At 41.4% G+C, this 19,078-nt stretch overlaps 1 protein-coding gene across 6 annotated transcripts in view; it reads left to right on the top strand.

Moving 5' to 3' along the window:
- LRRC7 (leucine rich repeat containing 7) overlaps positions 1-19,078 on the top strand; it is a 241,668-nt gene that overhangs the window by 202,670 nt on the left and 19,920 nt on the right. For 5 of the 6 annotated variants that reach the window (XM_075615838.1, XM_075615837.1, XM_075615839.1 and 2 more), the window contains 2 exons: positions 3,201-3,293; positions 7,671-7,745. In XM_075615838.1, the coding sequence (XP_075471953.1) occupies positions 3,201-3,293; positions 7,671-7,745 (168 nt within the window). The remainder of the gene's footprint in view (positions 1-3,200; positions 3,294-7,670; positions 7,746-19,078) is intronic. The other variant, XM_075615841.1, reaches the window with a different exon arrangement.

The following is a 19,078-nucleotide window of genomic DNA, read 5'->3' as shown; positions in this document are numbered from 1 at the left end:
GAGCTTTGATATTGAGATACAAGGTAATTGAGTGGTATCTTACTGGGATGTTCTTAATTTTAGGTATCTTACTACTGCAGGGGTGGCCAACTCCAGTCCTCAAGGGCCACCAACAGGTCAGGTTTTAAGGATATCTGGCTCAAGGTGGCTCAATCAGTGGCTCAGTCATTGACTGAACCGCCTGTGCTGAAGCAGGGGTATCCTTTTAAACCTGATCTGTTGGTGGCCCATGAGAGCTGGGGTTGGCCATACCTGTACTACTGTGTTTCCTTCTGTGTTGAACCCTGTGAGAGGTAGAGGAGCCCGCCACCACTTGCAGGGCTGTGCATTACACAGGCTGCCCCGGCAGTGAAAGGATTAATAGAGCCATATCATCTCGATACGCTAGATTAGCCTCAGGTCCAGCACTCGGTAAATCCCTTCATTTCTTTTCCCTTGTGCCAGATGTTGGAAACATAAAAACATATCGCAAAGTTGAATTTATGAAACAGGAACACAGAATCCTGGTCATGCTCTTTAAACATGTGGATGCTGCTCTGATGCACTAACTTAATACAAATAAAATGCAAATTGTGATACATTACTATATTGTAGAATCCTATTATTCATCGGTTGTTGGTCCTGAAAAGCCAAAGGATTTCTTGTATGCTCATTAGTCAATAACAGCAGGAATCTACATATTCTACAGTTATTTAGGGTCAGGTGCGTGCTACAGTATGTTGTAAAAACTCATACATTTGGTGGCGGATGTAATAATATTCTATCTGCTTTATTCTGGTAATCCAATTCTTAGCATTCTTAGTACTCAATTGTAACAAGAAACGTATTTGTGCACAGACTAACTGGTAACTAGCATCTAGCAATGCCAGCAACAATAAAATCCATAACAGTATCCCAGGACATACTTGGAAATGAGAGGCATCTCTCAATGTATTATTTCCTGGTAAAACATGTTATTAATAAAGCACATGGTGAAAGTGTAAACAATGGTAAGATTTATTAACACAGACACCAATAAAGTGATGACTGGAACTTTCTCTGAATACTGTAAAACCTGTAAAAACTTAGACCAGTGGTGCTCAGCTCCAGTCCTCAAGCCCTACCAACAGGTCAGGATTTCAGGATATCACTGCTTCAACACATGTGGCTCAATCAGTCCCTGCTTCAGCACTTGTGGCTGAATCAGAGGCTCACTCTTTGACTGAGCCACCTGTGCTGAAGCTGGGATATCCTGAAAACCTGACTGGTTGGGTGGTCTTGAGGACTGGAGTTGAGCACCCCTGCCTTAAACCCTTCTTAGGGCTCCGTTAAGTGAAACAAGGACACGTTATGCTTTAATGTGTTCCTTCAAAGGCCAATCATGTAACATTAAGTCATGTTTACACCCAGAAACAGCATTGTGTTACCTATAACAGCTGGCAGTTATAATGAGATGCAAAAGAGGCATTCCCTGTAAAAGCACATCTCCAACTAAAGTCCATTCATGTTAAAGCAGGGACTTAACATTATGTTAGTTAAGTGAAACCTAAAGATGGTGTTAACTCACATCCAGATGCAGAGAGAGGGGAAAGAGACCTGTAAACACAACGGAAGTATGGTTATTTAAATCATTTGCATATAATTAGCATATTCAGATTCACAGATTTCCCTGGTATCTCACATGTGGTCACAGATATCTCTCCACGTGTTGTATAAAGGAGTGTTTTCAGCAGTGCAGTATATAGGTCAATAATAACCCAAAGATCCCATCCATCTCTATTGTAGTTCAGATCAAAATGATGGCCCATATCTACTAAACACTGATAGTCCATAAAACGCATTATGGCTCATTCACTTCAGGTGTCTTCCGGCGCCAGAAGTAGTTTTATGTCCTTAAGTAACCATCATGTTCCTTCATCAGCTTTTGTAATTCACCCTCATTTAATGCTCCAAAAATGCAAATTCAAACACCAGTGGTATTACAACCCAGCTAAGTATACTTAGATCTGCCCCATCATCTTGTCCTTGTGTAGCTAGCCACCTCACTCAGGACATTCGCCATAAACTTCTTATGTATACATAAATTTAGTCCATCAGGGCCATTATTTTGTCCACTTTCGATTTAGCACTTTTGCGAGTGTCTCGTTTGTAAGTAAAGTGGTGTCCAGTCCCTTTCTGCTCTTATTCCTGCTGCTTTACAGTGGGCTCCCTGTTACATTGTGTCTATCGAATATTCAAGAAGAAAAACGGCATGGACAGTAAGCAATACAATATTATACGATATTGTATAAGAGCTATATATCACCCTGGGTTGTGCATCAGACAACTGGAAACATTCAAGTCTCGGGCATTGTGCCTCACCATCGAGCCAAGCTACCATTTCTGCTTTATTGCATACCTATAAAATTATGGAGAATGTAATAAAAGTGACAGTTTTATGTTGATATATGTCTTCATATTTGTATTTCGGTGCAGAGATCTATCAGGTTATTAGCCCTGGGAAAAAAACGGTTTCTTGTTCTGAAACCTTTTATTGGACAAGCATGAAAAAAACGTTTTAAGGGCATCGAACTAAGAGACTTTTGGAAGTTTCTAAACTCATCTGAAATGCTCTGTGGGGATTTTTTTTATTTTGATACAGCAAACATTGCAGCAGCTACAAATGTGTTTCAATGCTATGTATTATTGTAATTAATGTCATGTTATACTTTTTAGATTCATCCAGGTAAAAAGTGGATTGTTGGTCATACAATCTGTTGGTTTAACATACAATCTGTTGGTTTAACATACAGTTTGTTGGTTTAACATACAGTTTGTTGGTTTAACATAGTTTGTTGGTTTAACATACAGTTTGTTGGTTTAACATACAATCTGTTGGTTTAACATACAATCTGTTGGTTTAACATACAATCTGTTGGTTTAACATACAGTTTGTTGGTTTAACATACAGTTTGTTGGTTTAACATACAATCTGTTGGTTTAACATACAGTTTGTTGGTTTAACATACAGTTTGTTGGTTTAACATACAGTTTGTTGGTTTAACATACAATTTGAAATGAATGTTGATGTGTATAAAGTTTCCAGACCACCAAGTGTTCTTCCTCTGATGTGATATCTTTAAAATGAAGTAGCCCATTTCAGAATGGATTTTCTTTAGAAAATGGTTTGGCTCTGGATATCCAGCTTTTTTTTCTTCTCTCTCCCTGTCTTTCTAACATAGTACTGTGTAAGACTAGAAAAGAATCCTGGCCTTGGATTTAGTATAAGTGGTGGATTAAGTGGACAAGGAAATCCTTTCAAACCGTCTGACAAGGTAAGGCATTGTGGAGACAGTTTGTGAGCAGAGCACCTGCATGTTATGGTACTAGATGTTCGTAATATTGAACCAACCATGTACACAAGACACGCATCATGAACCACACAGGAAGCCCTGGTGCATTCATGTTAAGGCCCATATTTACCAAGCCTGCTGTGCCATCCACCTTCTGACACCTGAAGACACATTATTACCCATTTAAGTGAACGGGTCAGAACATTCCTTATGACATAACACCGCTTAGTAAATATGGCTGTGATGCTGTGTTATGGAGCTCTTAATCACTATTGTTTTTCTTACTTTACTTTCTTAGCATACATTTCATGGTCTTTTGTTAATTACACTTAGCTTTGCACATTTGCATGGCAGATACGCATTGTCTGCAGGTTCCCAGCCTGTTCATTGCTATGGGAGATTCCTCTATAATACACATTGCAGCAGAGGATGAGCAACTCATTGAAATCCTTAAGACATTCAAATATTTGATGAAGACTGATCTGAAAGTGTTGAACCCATTAATCACTAGGACTTTTATTATAAATTCTTATTGGCTTATTGTGACGACCAAGCAGATTAAGAGCTAGTCTCTAGAGTTATTATTTAGCTCGTTTGGAACCACAATACAATGATATTGAAACACGACTGGACAACATAGAGCATATTTGGGCATTTTCATTGCAAAGCAGAAATCGTGCATCCTTATAATATACCTGAGAGGATATCCCACACATCGTACAATAGGAACTCTCAGAAGACTTATCAACAGTGAAGAGAATTCCCCCATGTGGACAGACTAAGACCTCCATGGAAAAAACAATCAACGTTCATTGTATTGTATGTCTTTCAGAATCAAAGACACTATCTTATGCGAATAAACAGCAGTGTCTGGCAGTGGACTTTACTAAAGATAGGTCTGTCATAATCAGAATGGACAGATTAATTTATCACCGATAACTGATCATATTTGAGGCTATCATTTTGCATTTTGCTCAAATATTTCTCTTGAATAGAGCCGCAGTAATGTGGGAAACTGTAAGTTCTGACCCTAACATGCATTATACATCTATGAAGGGGATCCTTTGTTAAACACTTCTAAGTAAATCAGTCGCTTTTTAAGCTAACCTGTGGACGTACTCTAGGCTCTACAATGTGGTCCAACTTCAGCAGAAAGTAAAGGAAGTGCACACAATAAAATATGCTTTTATCTTTCACCCATAAAGAAATATCTCTTTATACTTATCCATAAAATGTGATTTACACTCTAAGGATTGCGTGGACAGCTAAGGGTGTAGAGCATTGTAACAAAAGAATAATAACCATGTATTCTTTTGGATCTAGTCGTTAGCTACATCTGTAATGTTCTTAATCACATTGAGGAAAGTGACGCCATCATGTAGGCTGAGATAGTGACACCGGTAACTTATTCCTTTATATTCTTCGGCTAGTACACAGCAGGAATGAATATCTATTCAATATGTTGAATGTATAGTTCTTATTCGTCTCACTCTTTTCTTTGGCTCGTCCTTTCATCCTGTTGAAGTTGGCTTTCTTGACACTCCACTCACCTTTATAAACCTTTTGTGCAGTCACAAAAGAAAGTATGATGAGGATGAAGCTTATAAGGGATAAATGTCTGAAGCTGTGATAGAATGGCTCTGATTTGAAAATGATGCAACATTTTAATAACCTCCACACCTGTAAATAACAAATATTATAGGTATTCTTGATTGGTGGTGGCATACAGTACACTAATTGGGAAGTTGTCTTTATTGAATGCTATTCCAGCACTTACTATAGATTAGAAGTGTATTATTAGCCAACCTTATCCTGGGAGTTCCTCTCAAACAGCCATTAAGATGATTGATATCTTTTCATTCGACCAGTTTAAACTACCCTATTATCTCAACAGTGTTGTGTAGAAATTCACAAAAATATTACTTGGGAGACAAAAAGTTGAGATTGTATGTGTGTCCCCTGCAGTCTCTAGGCAATTCCTGGGTATCGGGGATTTGCAAGCTTAGGGCAAGTATAAGTGCAAAAGTTAGAATTTGGTTATTCTCATTATACTAAATTAACTTGACTACATTTTTTGTTTATTTCACACGTTTTATTGCCGATGATCGTAAAAACCGTAACATTTTATTAAATGAGAAGATAATTTGCGGGTGTGAAGATGTCGGACATTCCGCGCTACCTCACGCGGAATAAACAGTCCATCCAAATGCTGAAATATGAATGCAATTAAGTATACAGAAAATACCTGCAAATGCGGAATCCAAGAAAAAAATGAGGGGTACAGTGGCCTGTACTCCAAAAGAAATTCACTTAAATGCACACTACCTATATTAAAATATAACCTTTAATATCATATACTTAAAACATATATTACCAAAAGAAAATGTGATAACTATTAAAAATAAATTAAATAAAGTAACTCGTGCAACCAAACAGTCTCTTATATTTAAATGCTCCAATATATCGTTAAAACTGGAGAGTGAGAGGCTGCTAAAGGTGCACGCAGCCAGAGTGAGCAAATAAGCCCAGCACTTCACTTGTTAGCCTAATAGAATAGTGAATGTAGTAGTGGCCATTGATGTCATATCATGTGTCTTAATATGGGCAGTATAACCACCTAGTCAGGTCCTAACCACTCAGGAATCCTTGCCCAGCCATTACACTAATTTTTATATATTTGGCTAATCTAGTGACCGGCTGACAAACACTGTATTAAAAGAGCCCCATGAAAGGGGCTGACATCATCAACACGCGTCCAACGCGCGTTTCCCTCCTATTACGGAGCTTCCTCAGGGACAAATGCGGAATCCACAAGCAAATGTGGGGACCTATAATCAGAATTACAAACGGATCAGAAATCTGCCAGACTTGAATCAAGCATGAAGACAGGAATCCCAAGGGAATGGGTTGCTTGTCCAGCTGGATGGTTGACAAGTTGTGATTTCCACTGAGACCAAAACACACCGATCCAGAAAAGGAAGGATAACATGAAATGACAAAAGGAAAGCATTGCACTTCTCAAACGGTTACAGAATCTGTAAAGAATCTTTCAGCATCTAACTAAAGCCTGGACCACAGAAAAAATCAATCTTATAATATTAGTGCCATAAAGGGAAGATGTGGCTACACATTTTTGTACTCAGCAGCGGCTGCTGTCTGTGATGTGCGCAATACACCTGTCATCAATATGGCAATATTTCATTTTAGTTTTACACTGGGGCAAAAATATCCGAACAATCTCATTATTTTTAATGCAAACGTAAAAAGAATAGTTAGGTTTTTTTCACATGGACCAAAAATGTGTTAAATCCACTGAAACACCAGTGGGATTTTGGGGCAGTGCTAATAACTATTTTTTTTTTTTAGATAAAAAGAAATGGCAATTTAGATGTTGTGGGGCATTTCTGGTCAATATTGGTGTTCTACAGACGTTGAAGATCTTTTTTCTTTTTAATTTAAAACAAAAAGTGACAATAAGTATTAGGCATGACAAATCTACAGTGGTACTTTTGCGCTTCTGATTAATATTTAACAAGAATTTATGTCATCCAAAGTCCATTGGTGAAGGTTTTTCCAATAAACAAATGAACAGTTTGGCATATATGAGGTTTTAATTACTCGCAGTTAAGATTACTCCTGACACTCTGAATTCCATTTTTTATTCTTCTTGAGAAGTTCGCAACACTCTTTAAATCATGTTTTAATTTATCCTTTTTTTTAGTCTTATAAACTCAACCCCTACAAAACATAGTTCACATTGTACATTTCTTATACTCATAGCTATGAATCATCAAAGACTAGTCTGTAAATTACTTTAATTCACTTAAGAAATAGTGAACAGATGGTCCCAAAAATCTGCAAAGCATGATCATGTCTGATCGTTTGATGTTGTGTCTTCCCTCACAAGGCTTTAATTCACAATGATAATCAGCAGAAGAGTATTTATCTGCAGTAGTGTTCTTGTACTACAGTATTAGTAGGGAAATATTGTCATGAATGATCTTACTACCATTAGGAAAAGACAATGGGACAGTAATTTGACATTTTCAATATAGATAGACAATTCTATTCTGTAATCTGCAACAGTAAGTTTGAGAGTTGGACAAGTGTAGATATATTCCAGAATGTTCTGTAGGTGGTGTAAGCATGTGTTAATGTTGAATTGCATTTCAAAGCAATAGCAACATATATTCTTAACTACACTTTCTGTATATCAACTACTCTTCTTAACTACACTTCATGTCATTTCTTCTGATGGAGTTCCAGTGGCATCATCCAGCTTGAGTAGAATTTCACCTTACGCCTTTAGTCTAGTATACTTGTAAAAGAATCCTAACCTCTGTTACTTCTGACTTATAGGGTATCTTTGTTACTAGGGTTCAGCCTGATGGGCCAGCATCCAGTGTGCTTCAGCCTGGGGATAAGATCCTAAAGGTAAGTAGATGTGTAACTTACAATACAGTATGTTTAATTAAACATGAAATACATGGCGATGAAGAGATTCATTAACACTGGTTAACATGTGGCCATTCTTCTTGGGGTTTACGAGAAGAAGAGCGGCTCTTACACATAGACTGAGGGACATTTTGTGAAGTCCATAAAATGCATATTTGTCAAGGAAGTCCCAGATAAATAGAGAGTTGGTCAGAATGGGTTAATTATTAGGAGACGCAGAAATGTTCAGCATTATAAAGTTCTTCAGAACATTTTCATTCAGGAGACTTAGTTGCTAGGAAACAACTGAATGATAGAATTTCTATTGAAACATGTCAAGGTTATATGAGAATAACTTATAAAAACCACACGCTGCGTTGTGTCTTAACTCTTTATTTACTTTGAATAGTTAGTAAAAGTAGATACTAATGCAGGAGTGGCCAACTCCAGTCCTCAAGGGCCACCAACAGGTCAGGATGATTGGGACACTGATTGAGTCATCTGTGCTGAAGCAGGGATATCCTGAAAACCTGAACAGCTAGTGGCCCTTGAGGACTGGAGTTGGCCGCCCCTGCGCTAATGTAACGGACACGTTGGGGGTTATTTACTAACTTTACACTAGACGCTGATAGCTTCATTTGCATTATGCATAAGGTCAACACTGGCGCTAAAATGTAAAAAAGGCTTTATTAAATCGTGGCTTATTAGCGTTTAGTTAAATTGTATCGCAAAGCTTTCTTTCCGCCATTTGAGAGGTGGCAGTAGGTAGGGCAAAACAAGGAAAATCTCCTACAACCAACCCCCCGTTTTCCCCTCACTGCGGAAGAAAGCGGAGCCCGACCCAGCTAGAGTAAATAATGCGCAGGAGGATGAGGTAGGTAAATACTAAACACACCCACCGAGGAGCATCCTGGCTTTAGCACCACGCCCACTGAGGAGCATCCTGGCTTTAGCGCCACACCCACTGAGGAGCACCCTGGCTTTAGCGCCACACCCACTGAGGAGCACCCTGGCTTTAGCGCCACACCCACAGAGGAGCATCCTGGCTGTAGCGCCACACCCACCGAGGAGCATCCTGGCTTTAGCGCCACACCCACGGAGGAGCATCCTGGCTTTAGCGCCACACCCAGCGAGGAGCATCCTGGCTTTAGCACCACACCCACCGAGGAGCATCCTGGCTTTAGCGCCACACCCACCGAGGAGCATCCTGGCTTTAGCGCCACGCCCACCGAGGAGCATCCTGGCTTTAGCGTCACGCTCATCGAGGAGCATCCTGGCTTTAGCGCCACACCCACCGAGGAGCATCCTGGCTTTAGCGCCACGCCCACCGAGGAGCATCCTGGCTTTAGCGCCACGCCCACCGAGGAGCATCCTGGCTTTAGCGCCACGCCCACCGAGGAGCATCCTGGCTTTAGCGCCACACCCACCGAGGAGCGTCCTGGCTTTAGCGCCACACCCACCGAGGAGCATCCTGGCTTTAGCGCCACGCCCACCAAGGAGCGTCCTGGCTTTAGCGCCACACCCACGGAGGAGCATCCTGGCTTTAGCGCCACACCCACCGAGGAGCATCCTGGCTTTAGCGCCACGCCCACCGAAGGGCATCCTGGCTTTAGCGCCACACCCACGGAGGAGCATACTGGCTTTAGCACCACACCCACGGAGGAGCATCCTGGCTTTAGTGCCACACCCACCGAGGAGCATCCTGGCTTTAGCGCCACACCCACCAAGGAGCATCCTGGCTTTAGCGCCACACCCACCGAGGAGCATCCTGGCTTTAGCGCCACACCCACGGAGGAGCATCCTGGCTTTAGCGCCACACCCACCGAGGAGCATCCTGGCTTTAGCGCCACGCCCACCGAAGGGCATCCTGGCTTTAGCGCCACACCCACGGAGGAGCATACTGGCTTTAGCACCACACCCACGGAGGAGCATCCTGGCTTTAGCGCCACACCCACGGAGGAGCATCCTGGCTTTAGCACCACACCCACCGAGGAGCATCCTGGCTTTAGCACCACACCCACCAAGGAGCATCCTGGCTTTAGCGCCACACCCACGGAGGAGCATCCTGGCTTTAGCGCCACACCCATGGAGGAGCATCCTGGCTTTAGCGCCACGCCCACCGAGGAGCATCCTGGCTTTAGCGCCACACCCACCGAGGAGCGTCCTGGCATTAGCGCCACACCCACCGAGGAGCGTCCTGGCTTTAGCGCCACACCCATGGAGGAGCGTCCTGGCATTAGCGCCACACCCACCGAGGAGCATCCTGGCTTTAGCGCCACACCCACCGAGGAGCGTCCTGGCTTTAGCGCCGCACCCACCAGGAAGCATCCTGGCTTTAGCACTACGCCCACTGAGGAGCATCCTGGCTTTAGCGCCACACTCACCGAGGAGCATCCTGGCTTTAGCACCACACCCACGGAGGAGCATCCTGGCTTTAGCGCAACACCCACCAGGAAGCATCCTGGCTTTAGCACCACGCCCACCGAGGAGCATCCTGGCTTTAGCGCCACACTCACCGAGGAGCATCCTGGCTTTAGCACCACACCCACGGAGGAGCATCCTGGCTTTAGCGCAACACCCACCGAGGAGCATCCTGGCTTTAGCGCCACACCCACCGAGGAGCATCCTGGCTTTAGCGTCACACCCACCACTCACTGAACAATTCATACATTCCATTCATAGCGCTACTATGTCCACAATGAAGTACACAACCCAGTATACAAATCATTCAATCTAACGTTAGTAAATACCCTCCATTTGCTATTAACAGGTGGAACCTTAAAATGGGAGAGATCTTCAAAATAATCCATAATAATGTATGAGCTATAACTGCAGTTGTGTGAGAATCCTGCAGCAAATGAATGTATCTGTTTATACAGCGCAGTGCCAAATGCAAAGTGCACATTAGCAGAAGGTTACTCCTTTGTGGCTGATTTTACCCTGGTAAATATTGTTTTAGCTTAAGCCAGGGTTCTCAACTCCAGTCCTCAAGGGCCACCAATCTGCCAGGTTTTAACGATATCCCAGCTTCAGCACAGGTGGCTAAATCAGTGAGCCACTGATTGAGCCACCTGTGCTGAAGCTGAGATCGCTTTCAAACCTGACCTACTGCAAAAAGAGTAGAAGAAACATCCGTTCGTGGATAAATACTATGCCACGTTTACTATTTACTATTATTGAACCAGGAAAAGGTTAGGAAATGGCCACTTGAATGTCTAAGTTTCCTCTTTTCGAGAAAGGTCAGTGGATCTGTGTATTCCATTATACGGTATTTTCTTATGACGAAGGTGAGTGTATCTAAGTCACATTCTTGATACGTCTTCATGACTGTGTAAAGTAAATGAATTAAGTCCAAATAAAAAAGGTATCACCTAATACCGAAGTACTCATTTACTCTGCACCAAAGTAAATGACCATTGCCCAGCAATGAGTAATCATTTTATAGCATCCTCGGTTGTATTATTTAATACATAATTCATATATAATATCATCTTCGTTATTTTGTGCACCCCAGTGAGTGAGTTACCCTGATTAATTTAGATTACCTGCCTGCTAAGCACTTTCCTGGGAAGATGTCTTTAGTTTATTCTTTTATTATACAAATATCACTTCCTATTTTGGCTTCACCAACTTTTTCTTGGTTGAAAAACAATTCCATCTACTGTACAGCTGGCTGCACCTGCAACAATATTTCTAAATTACAATAAGAAAACATGATACAGAAAGATAAGGACACAAACATTTCTACATATGGTATTTATTTATTTTTAGTATCTTTAAAAAAAATGATTTGCCATAGTAAAAATCCATATATCTTCTTTACCACATTGCTGTGCTCTGCCTACAGCATACAATGGCATATTCTAACATTTTGTTAAATGATGCAGTGAATATTTTGGCTGGAACGCATAATACTTGGAAATTGTTCCCTTGGTAGTATTGGTGGATGTACCTGCCCTCTAGTGGCATAGAAGCAACAGACTCGACAGCAAACAGAGTCATTTGCCAATCTTAAATAGCGGTTCAAAATCAGATTTTGGGCGATATTCTTTAATATTTATTTGTATCTTGCCAGTAATATTCTATTAGCTTTTTACACATACATTCCCATGTCTTGTGTTGGAATAAATAGAAACCGACAGTTGTGATACATGTATAAGAATTCTGGGGATTATACAAGGTCGCAAAGTGGGAAAAAATTGCCCTTTTTCAGCGGGGGGGGGAAATTGCGACCATGTCAGAATTTGCAAGCAATTCACCAAGCGTTAGATCAATGTGCAATGCAGAGTTGCTTCATTTGCTAAATTCTCAAAAATCTCTAGATTTGCTTAATGCTGATACTAAAAATATGGTGCACACCATGTTTCATTCACTGACTGGCGATATTTCACTTAAAGCTTATACCGTGCGAGACTTATAGTTTCACAACTAATCAAATTCGGGTTAAAAAATAAAAATAAAAAAACACTACAAACTTTGCGACTGTATTTTGGTTCCGGACATCTCTACTGGGGAATGGGAATCTAGAAATACACAAACAAAGATTCCCCAATTAATGCACTCCTAGTAATTTGTATGGGTATTAGTTATACAATTAAGATCCTTTTATTAGTAAATAAGCTAAAACAGTGTTGTATAGAGGGACTTGGTATTGATATCCATGACCAATCCGTTAAACACACCAAATACTTATGGGAAATACATTAAGTTACATTGCGTGCTCAAAAAGACACTTATCTTACAAATCTTTCTTAGAAGACACTTTTAAATAAGATAGATTAGCTGCTGTCAACAATGTGTATCAAACATGTACTGCTCAAGATAATTATTAATCTGCTACATAAATGTTTAATGTAGCTTAATTTACTTAAACATAAAGACAGTCTGTGTTACTGTCTTCATGCACAAAATCACTATTGAGTGAATGAGCTAAGTACTAACAGTCTAAAATACATTAAGTAAACTATTAAAAAGGTTATATCAACAGAACACCTTTAAATGAATAATCACAGAATGCTTAAAGTGCTGTTGTAATGGTACCTGCTCGCCAACTGAGTAAGCTTGTATTGGCAGATGGTATTATAATATCTTCTTGACTGCTTATCATATGATGTTAAATATATATATATTGTGACATAGTCCAAAGAAGTTAGGCAGCTTTCTGCCCCATTTTAGAGCAGAAAGTGCAGGAATAGTTACAAATGATCCGTTCCACAGCTTCCCATTACCTCAGGCAGCTGGATGGAAAATCCAGACCACAGATTACAATGGCTCTAGTTCTCCCTCATCTGCTCTTCTAATCACATGCACAGGTATTTAGAGCAGAGAGGTTTTGCATTTCACTCTCTCTCCTTGGAGCCTGGGGGCTGGGGGTGTCGCTACTCTCCTGCATCCAGTATCGAGGTTGACGGCCTCTCCACGTATGACAGTACCAGAGGATTTGCCTGGACACCATGAACAGATAAGACAAAACAAATGATTACTGCTGTTGCTAAAAGACTGTGCTGTATCTTGTGTCCCTAAATGAGAGAGCATTGTTTTAAGCTGGGGAACCAGTTTAGTTGGCCAGCAGCTGTTAGAGAGACTGATTCTGATGTGTAGTTAGATCCCTGAAAGGGATAGGATTTGCTTATATGATTTTGGTTTTATTTCTTGAAATAACAGTGTGGGAAATATTGTAACACTGAAATGTGTGAACTGCTGAATGAAAGTATCTGAGTACCTCTAACCTACACATGTTAAAGCTGCAGTACCTTACTTGGATGAAAATAAAGCAGGCAGAAGCCTGAGTTAAGCAGCATAATACTTTGCATGATCCTGTTTGTTGTATAATTAACCCTAGAAGACTGTGTCGGGAAGAACCCAGACAGACGTCAGCACTACAAAAGAGGGGCGTTTATCACATATGGTGGAGAATGCGGGTCGACACTAAAAAGTCTGTGGGTTTGCAAATAAATGCTGGGGTTTAAAATGGCCGCCGAGCTGAACTAAAGTACAGATGCTATGAGTGAAGTCTGTCCCTATGTGTATATCAGTTGTGCTTCTAGCATACACAGAGAATGTGCGAAGTGTGGATGCAATAGCACCCTGAACCCAAACAGAAAACCAAAATGTTTTGCTGAAGAAGAAAAAAAAAAAAAAAAATTGCATCTAGCAAGTGCTGTTTGTAAAGCTAATGCATTTTGCTGAAGTGAGTGAATTTGCAGCTAGAAAGTGCTGTATGCAAGTTGCTGAAGGGAGTGAAATTGCAGCTAGCAAATTGTTCCTGCCGGGTTTCTAAAATGGCCGACGTGAAATGTTTATTTTGTAATGTACATAATCATGAAAAACAGTGTCCCTTCAGGCCATACGATGATGATGATGATGATGATGACGACTCGTATGTGGCCCCTGGAGGAGAGCCGTACCCACAGATGAATTTAGTATGCTGGGCCTGTCATAAAGTAGGTCACATGGAAGATGTGTGCCCCAAAATTTTCAAAGACAAACAGCTGCAAAAGCAAGCAACGCCCTATGTGTGCAAGCAAGATGTGGAAGCTGATACCAGTGAGCGTGTGCCCAGTACCACTGATATCTCTGGAGCTAATAAAGCAAAAAGAAAGAAGAAGAAAAAGAAAACTGTCCCTCAAGTCACAGGGGAAGTGACCGAGCCACTTGAACCTGCGCTGTCAGGACATGCGTCAGAAAGGCGCCGAGATGTGCTGCAGACCGGAGTGATCGGTAGAATTGTCACGGGAACAGTGGCAAAGGAAAAGGAGGAGCAGAGGGAAGCTGAATCCTTGAACCAGGATAAAGAGGCTTTGGTTTCTGCACTCCAAGCTGCCCGCCATAATTATGAAGTCCTGTGGCAGGATTTGGTGAAGGAGCGAGAATGTTGGAAGAAGGAGCAAGAGTCTAACAATAAGGTGCGAGAAGCGAACGCCGAGTTACAGAGGTGTATACTTCCAGCTTTACAAGAGCACGAGGCTTTGAAGAAAACAGAGTCTCTCTTACGGAGTGAGCTGGAAGAGGTGACGACTAGTCTGGAAAAGGCCAACACCGTAATTGTCACCATGGATGAAAAACAGATTAAGTCTGACAAATTGATTGCTATCCTAAAACAGAAATACGGGAAGGCTCTACAAGAGGTTCATGCGCTCAGCACAGAGGTGCAACACTTGCGCCTGGAGGGCCACGGTCTGAACACAGAGCTGGGAATGTTGAAGCAAACCCATGAGAATACCCTGAGTAATTTAGAGACTGTAAAAAGAGAGAATGTAAGTCTGACACAGAAAAATTCAGACTTGACTGACCAGATCAGTGAAGGTGATGAGAAGCTTCACCAAGCAGAAAAAGTGGAGAAGCAATTGATCCAGGAAAAGTTAGAAATGCAGGAAGCACTGCAGAATACAGAATCAGCGGCGATCCAGGCGACACAAACTGCAGAGCTCCAAAAAATGGAGGCGCTGATGCAAACCCAGAGCAAGCACCAGATAGAGGTGAAGACCCTGAGGGAGGTCTGGCACGATCAGGTTGAAGAGCTGCAGAAGCAGATGGCTGAGCGCGAGATACAGTGCGCCAAGAGAGAGGAGATCTCCGTCCGTCAGGTGGTCTGCCTGACATTGCGCTATGAAAGCGAGATGGCCGATATCTACAAGCAGCTGGACCACACGGCAAATGAGGGGGCCCGGCTGCAGCTGGAGCTGGACAAGACCCAGAAGGAGCACCTGCAGCTGCAGGTCAAGAATAGAGAAAATGAAACAGAGTTAAACCTCGCTCTGAAACAGATGACGGACATGGGAGAAGCGGCTAAAGTGGTTCAGTCGGGCTATCAATCCTACCTCCTAACCAAGCAAGCTGTACGTTCCTATACGTGTATCTTCAATGCTGTTGCAATATTACGATTTGCTATAAAGATGAAGTTGGAGAAAGAGATTCCAAGGCTAAAAGAGACACGGTCACAAAAGGAGACCAGGGAACGTAAACTCAATGCCCTCACTGATGACAAAGAGGAAGGAGAAAGAATTGACTTTGATTGTGCTGCTGTTATTCCAGAAACAGATAGGCACCCTCCTGAGAATATTCTCCCTGATCTGGGATTCAAAAATCCAGATCCTCAATTTCATTTACGTTGTCCAGAAGATTATCAAACTAGTGGACACACCCAGGACACCACAGAAGATGTTTTAGCCAAGTGGGTGGCAGTTCCTGAAAAAACAAACTTGTTGACAGATCCTGATGACGTGGTTAATATGGACTACGTTTGTACAGAGGCAACTAGGTCTCCAAAACCCAAAGGCCTGGTAATGGCCACAAAAGGGAAATCAAAGATTGAAAAGAAAAAACAACGAAGGTTAACACGGCGCCTGAATAGTTCCATATCTCACCAATCTGGACCACACTGTGGAGCCAAGGAGAATCCGGTCCAAGGGTCTCATCAGAAGCTAAAGAAACAGTCCAGTCATTTGCAGGTTGCAGCGGGCTATGAAATAAAGTCAAAGGATGCAATAGACTGGAAGTCAAAAAAAAAAAAAAATATGTTTGGGGGAACTGACCGATTTATTTTTTTTATTACACGTGTGGACTATGTCACGGACACTTAACTATGCAAATAAGCTATTGTAGTTAAGGTATATTAGGCCTCTAGAATAAGCATTTTGTCAAGGGTACAGTGTTATATTGGTTCTCGGTGTTGAAAATGTAGCTAAACTACAAATTAATATACAGGGTTGATGGCCCTTTCAGTTGGTAAATTATATAATGAAGTTCATATTCGTGTCATGTGAATACTTAATGTTGTACTGAGGAGTTAGCTCAAGTATTTCAGGTAGGACGCTCACCCCAGTGAGGTCCATGGTCGCTCACCCCAGTAGGTGTGAGCTGGGGAGGGGGATATGTGACATAGTCCAAAGAAGTTAGGCAGCTTTCTGCCCCATTTTAGAGCAGAAAGTGCAGGAATAGTTACAAATGATCCGTTCCACAGCTTCCCATTACCTCAGGCAGCTGGATGGAAAATCCAGACCACAGATTACAATGGCTCTAGTGCTCCCTCACCTGCTCTTCTAATCACATGCACAGGTATTTAGAGCAGAGAGGTTTTGCATTTCACTCTCTCTCCTTGGAGCCTGGGGGCTGGGGGTGTCGCTACTCTCCTGCATCCAGTATCGAGGTTGACGGCCTCTCCACGTATGACAGTACCAGAGGATTTGCCTGGACACCATGAACAGATAAGACAAAACAAATGATTACTGCTGTTGCTAAAAGACTGTGCTGTATCTTGTGTCCCTAAATGAGAGAGCATTGTTTTAAGCTGGGGAACCAGTTTAGTTGGCCAGCAGCTGTTAGAGAGACTGATTCTGATGTGTAGTTAGATCCCTGAAAGGGATAGGATTTGCTTATATGATTTTGGTTTTATTTCTTGAAATAACAGTGTGGGAAATATTGTAACACTGAAATGTGTGAACTGCTGAATGAAAGTATCTGAGTACCTCTAACCTACACATGTTAAAGCTGCAGTACCTTACTTGGATGAAAATAAAGCAGGCAGAAGCCTGAGTTAAGCAGCATAATACTTTGCATGATCCTGTTTGTTGTATAATTAACCCTAGAAGACTGTGTCGGGAAGAACCCAGACAGACGTCAGCACTACAAAAGAGGGGCGTTTGTCACAATATATATATATCCTCCTGTTTATCAAGTGGAGTCTATATTAATGCTTGAAGGCATGATGGATACAAAACTGTGAGAAGTAGCCAAACATCTAGCACGTTTATAGCATCATTATTGCCCACAGACTTAATACAAAGTACAGAATTGTTTTCTTATTCGCAGAGAAAACGCTGCACTATTCTGCACAGTGGTTGTTATGTCCAGTTGATGTGTTACCGTTCACACACTTCTTAATGCAAGATAGAGAATTGTTTTACTGCCTTACTCTACATAGTAATTTTGTATCCAATGAGTCCGCTGTAATTCATGTACTTCTATTTGCTCTGCCTCTTTATTGTGTCGTCACAGAAAAGCAGTTAACATCTATATTCAGAAAGAGAACTGGCAATCATGCTTATTTAAGTACCATCTTAGCTAATTGCAGAACCCTTATTACATGTGCCCGTCAAATGCTGCAGACTAGAGGCACACACAAAATGTGTATAATCCCCGGGGCGCGGTTCAGTGACCACATCTAGTTATAGCCTCAAATGTTTGTATCTTGCAGTATAACTGTAGCTAATTATATCCAACATCATGTAGCCAAGCTGGTTAGCCATCCCAATATTAAACATATATCCCTCGTGGCTTGTAGCCTCCCAAGCTTGTTACAATATCAAGTGTTAGTTTGTACACTATACACATATGTAACAGATCTGCAACAATTCTGTTACGCTTCAACTCAAAAACCTTATGCCCAGCTTGTGAACAGATTAACCTTTCCCATACCGAAACTACGGAGGGTAGCAATGTCATTTCTGCTTATCTGTTTGAAAGCATGCAGCGGGGGTTCACTCCGTCGTGGCATTCAGCCAAGGTGACGACAGAATGACGTCACGATGCGGCAGCACCTGAGAGCAACTGCTTGACAAACGCTGGCTGAATGTAACGACGGAGTTTCAATGACATTTCCGTTCGCTGGTAAAGGTAACAGATACTATACATTTTCATTGCATATGGTATATTATATCCTATATTTTGCAATAGGCAGAAAATAGAAAATATTTAACGTTGGTGTTGCAATGCGGTCTTCTTTCTTTGTTAACAGACCATTTAAAAGCCCTACGATTGTGCGAAATCACATACAACTTAATCTATATATATATAAAAAAAAATGTTTTAGCCTATTAAAAGATATTACAACATGTCACACATCTTAATAGCTAATAGGAGAGTATGCTCCTGTAATGTAACACTCTCTCCTACTGTATCTTAAATAATGCAAGCAGTATCAGAGGAGTGAGGATGGGTATACAAGGGATGCTTTATGTATTACATTTAATTTTACAAGGTAGTAAGAATAGAATGAAAACCAGTATGTGTGTGTGTATATACACACACACACACACAATGTGTTTAGAAATAATGGAACCCCTTTTATTTTCTGTCATATCTTGCAGAAAAATCACTACATTTTCATGAAAATTAGAGTCATTATAGGTCTGTCACAGTACAATATTCCATTTAAGAGTTATTTGATAATCTCATAAATATTCTTTGGAATTGGTGACGGCGTGATGACCTCATCAAGTGCATGACATGTGTGTTTAGCTAAGAAGATAAGCACGTTACAAAGTGCTTGATACAGAGCAAGAATTATAGTCCAAAACGCTGACATAAAATGTTTCCTGGAATGTGTGAAGGGA

This window comes from Ascaphus truei, chromosome 10 (assembly GCF_040206685.1).
Source record: "Ascaphus truei isolate aAscTru1 chromosome 10, aAscTru1.hap1, whole genome shotgun sequence".
In the NCBI taxonomy this organism is placed as follows: domain Eukaryota; kingdom Metazoa; phylum Chordata; class Amphibia; order Anura; family Ascaphidae; genus Ascaphus; species Ascaphus truei.
The sequence above is the reverse complement of the archived record's forward strand: the minus strand, read 5'-3'. Positions and strand labels throughout refer to the sequence as shown.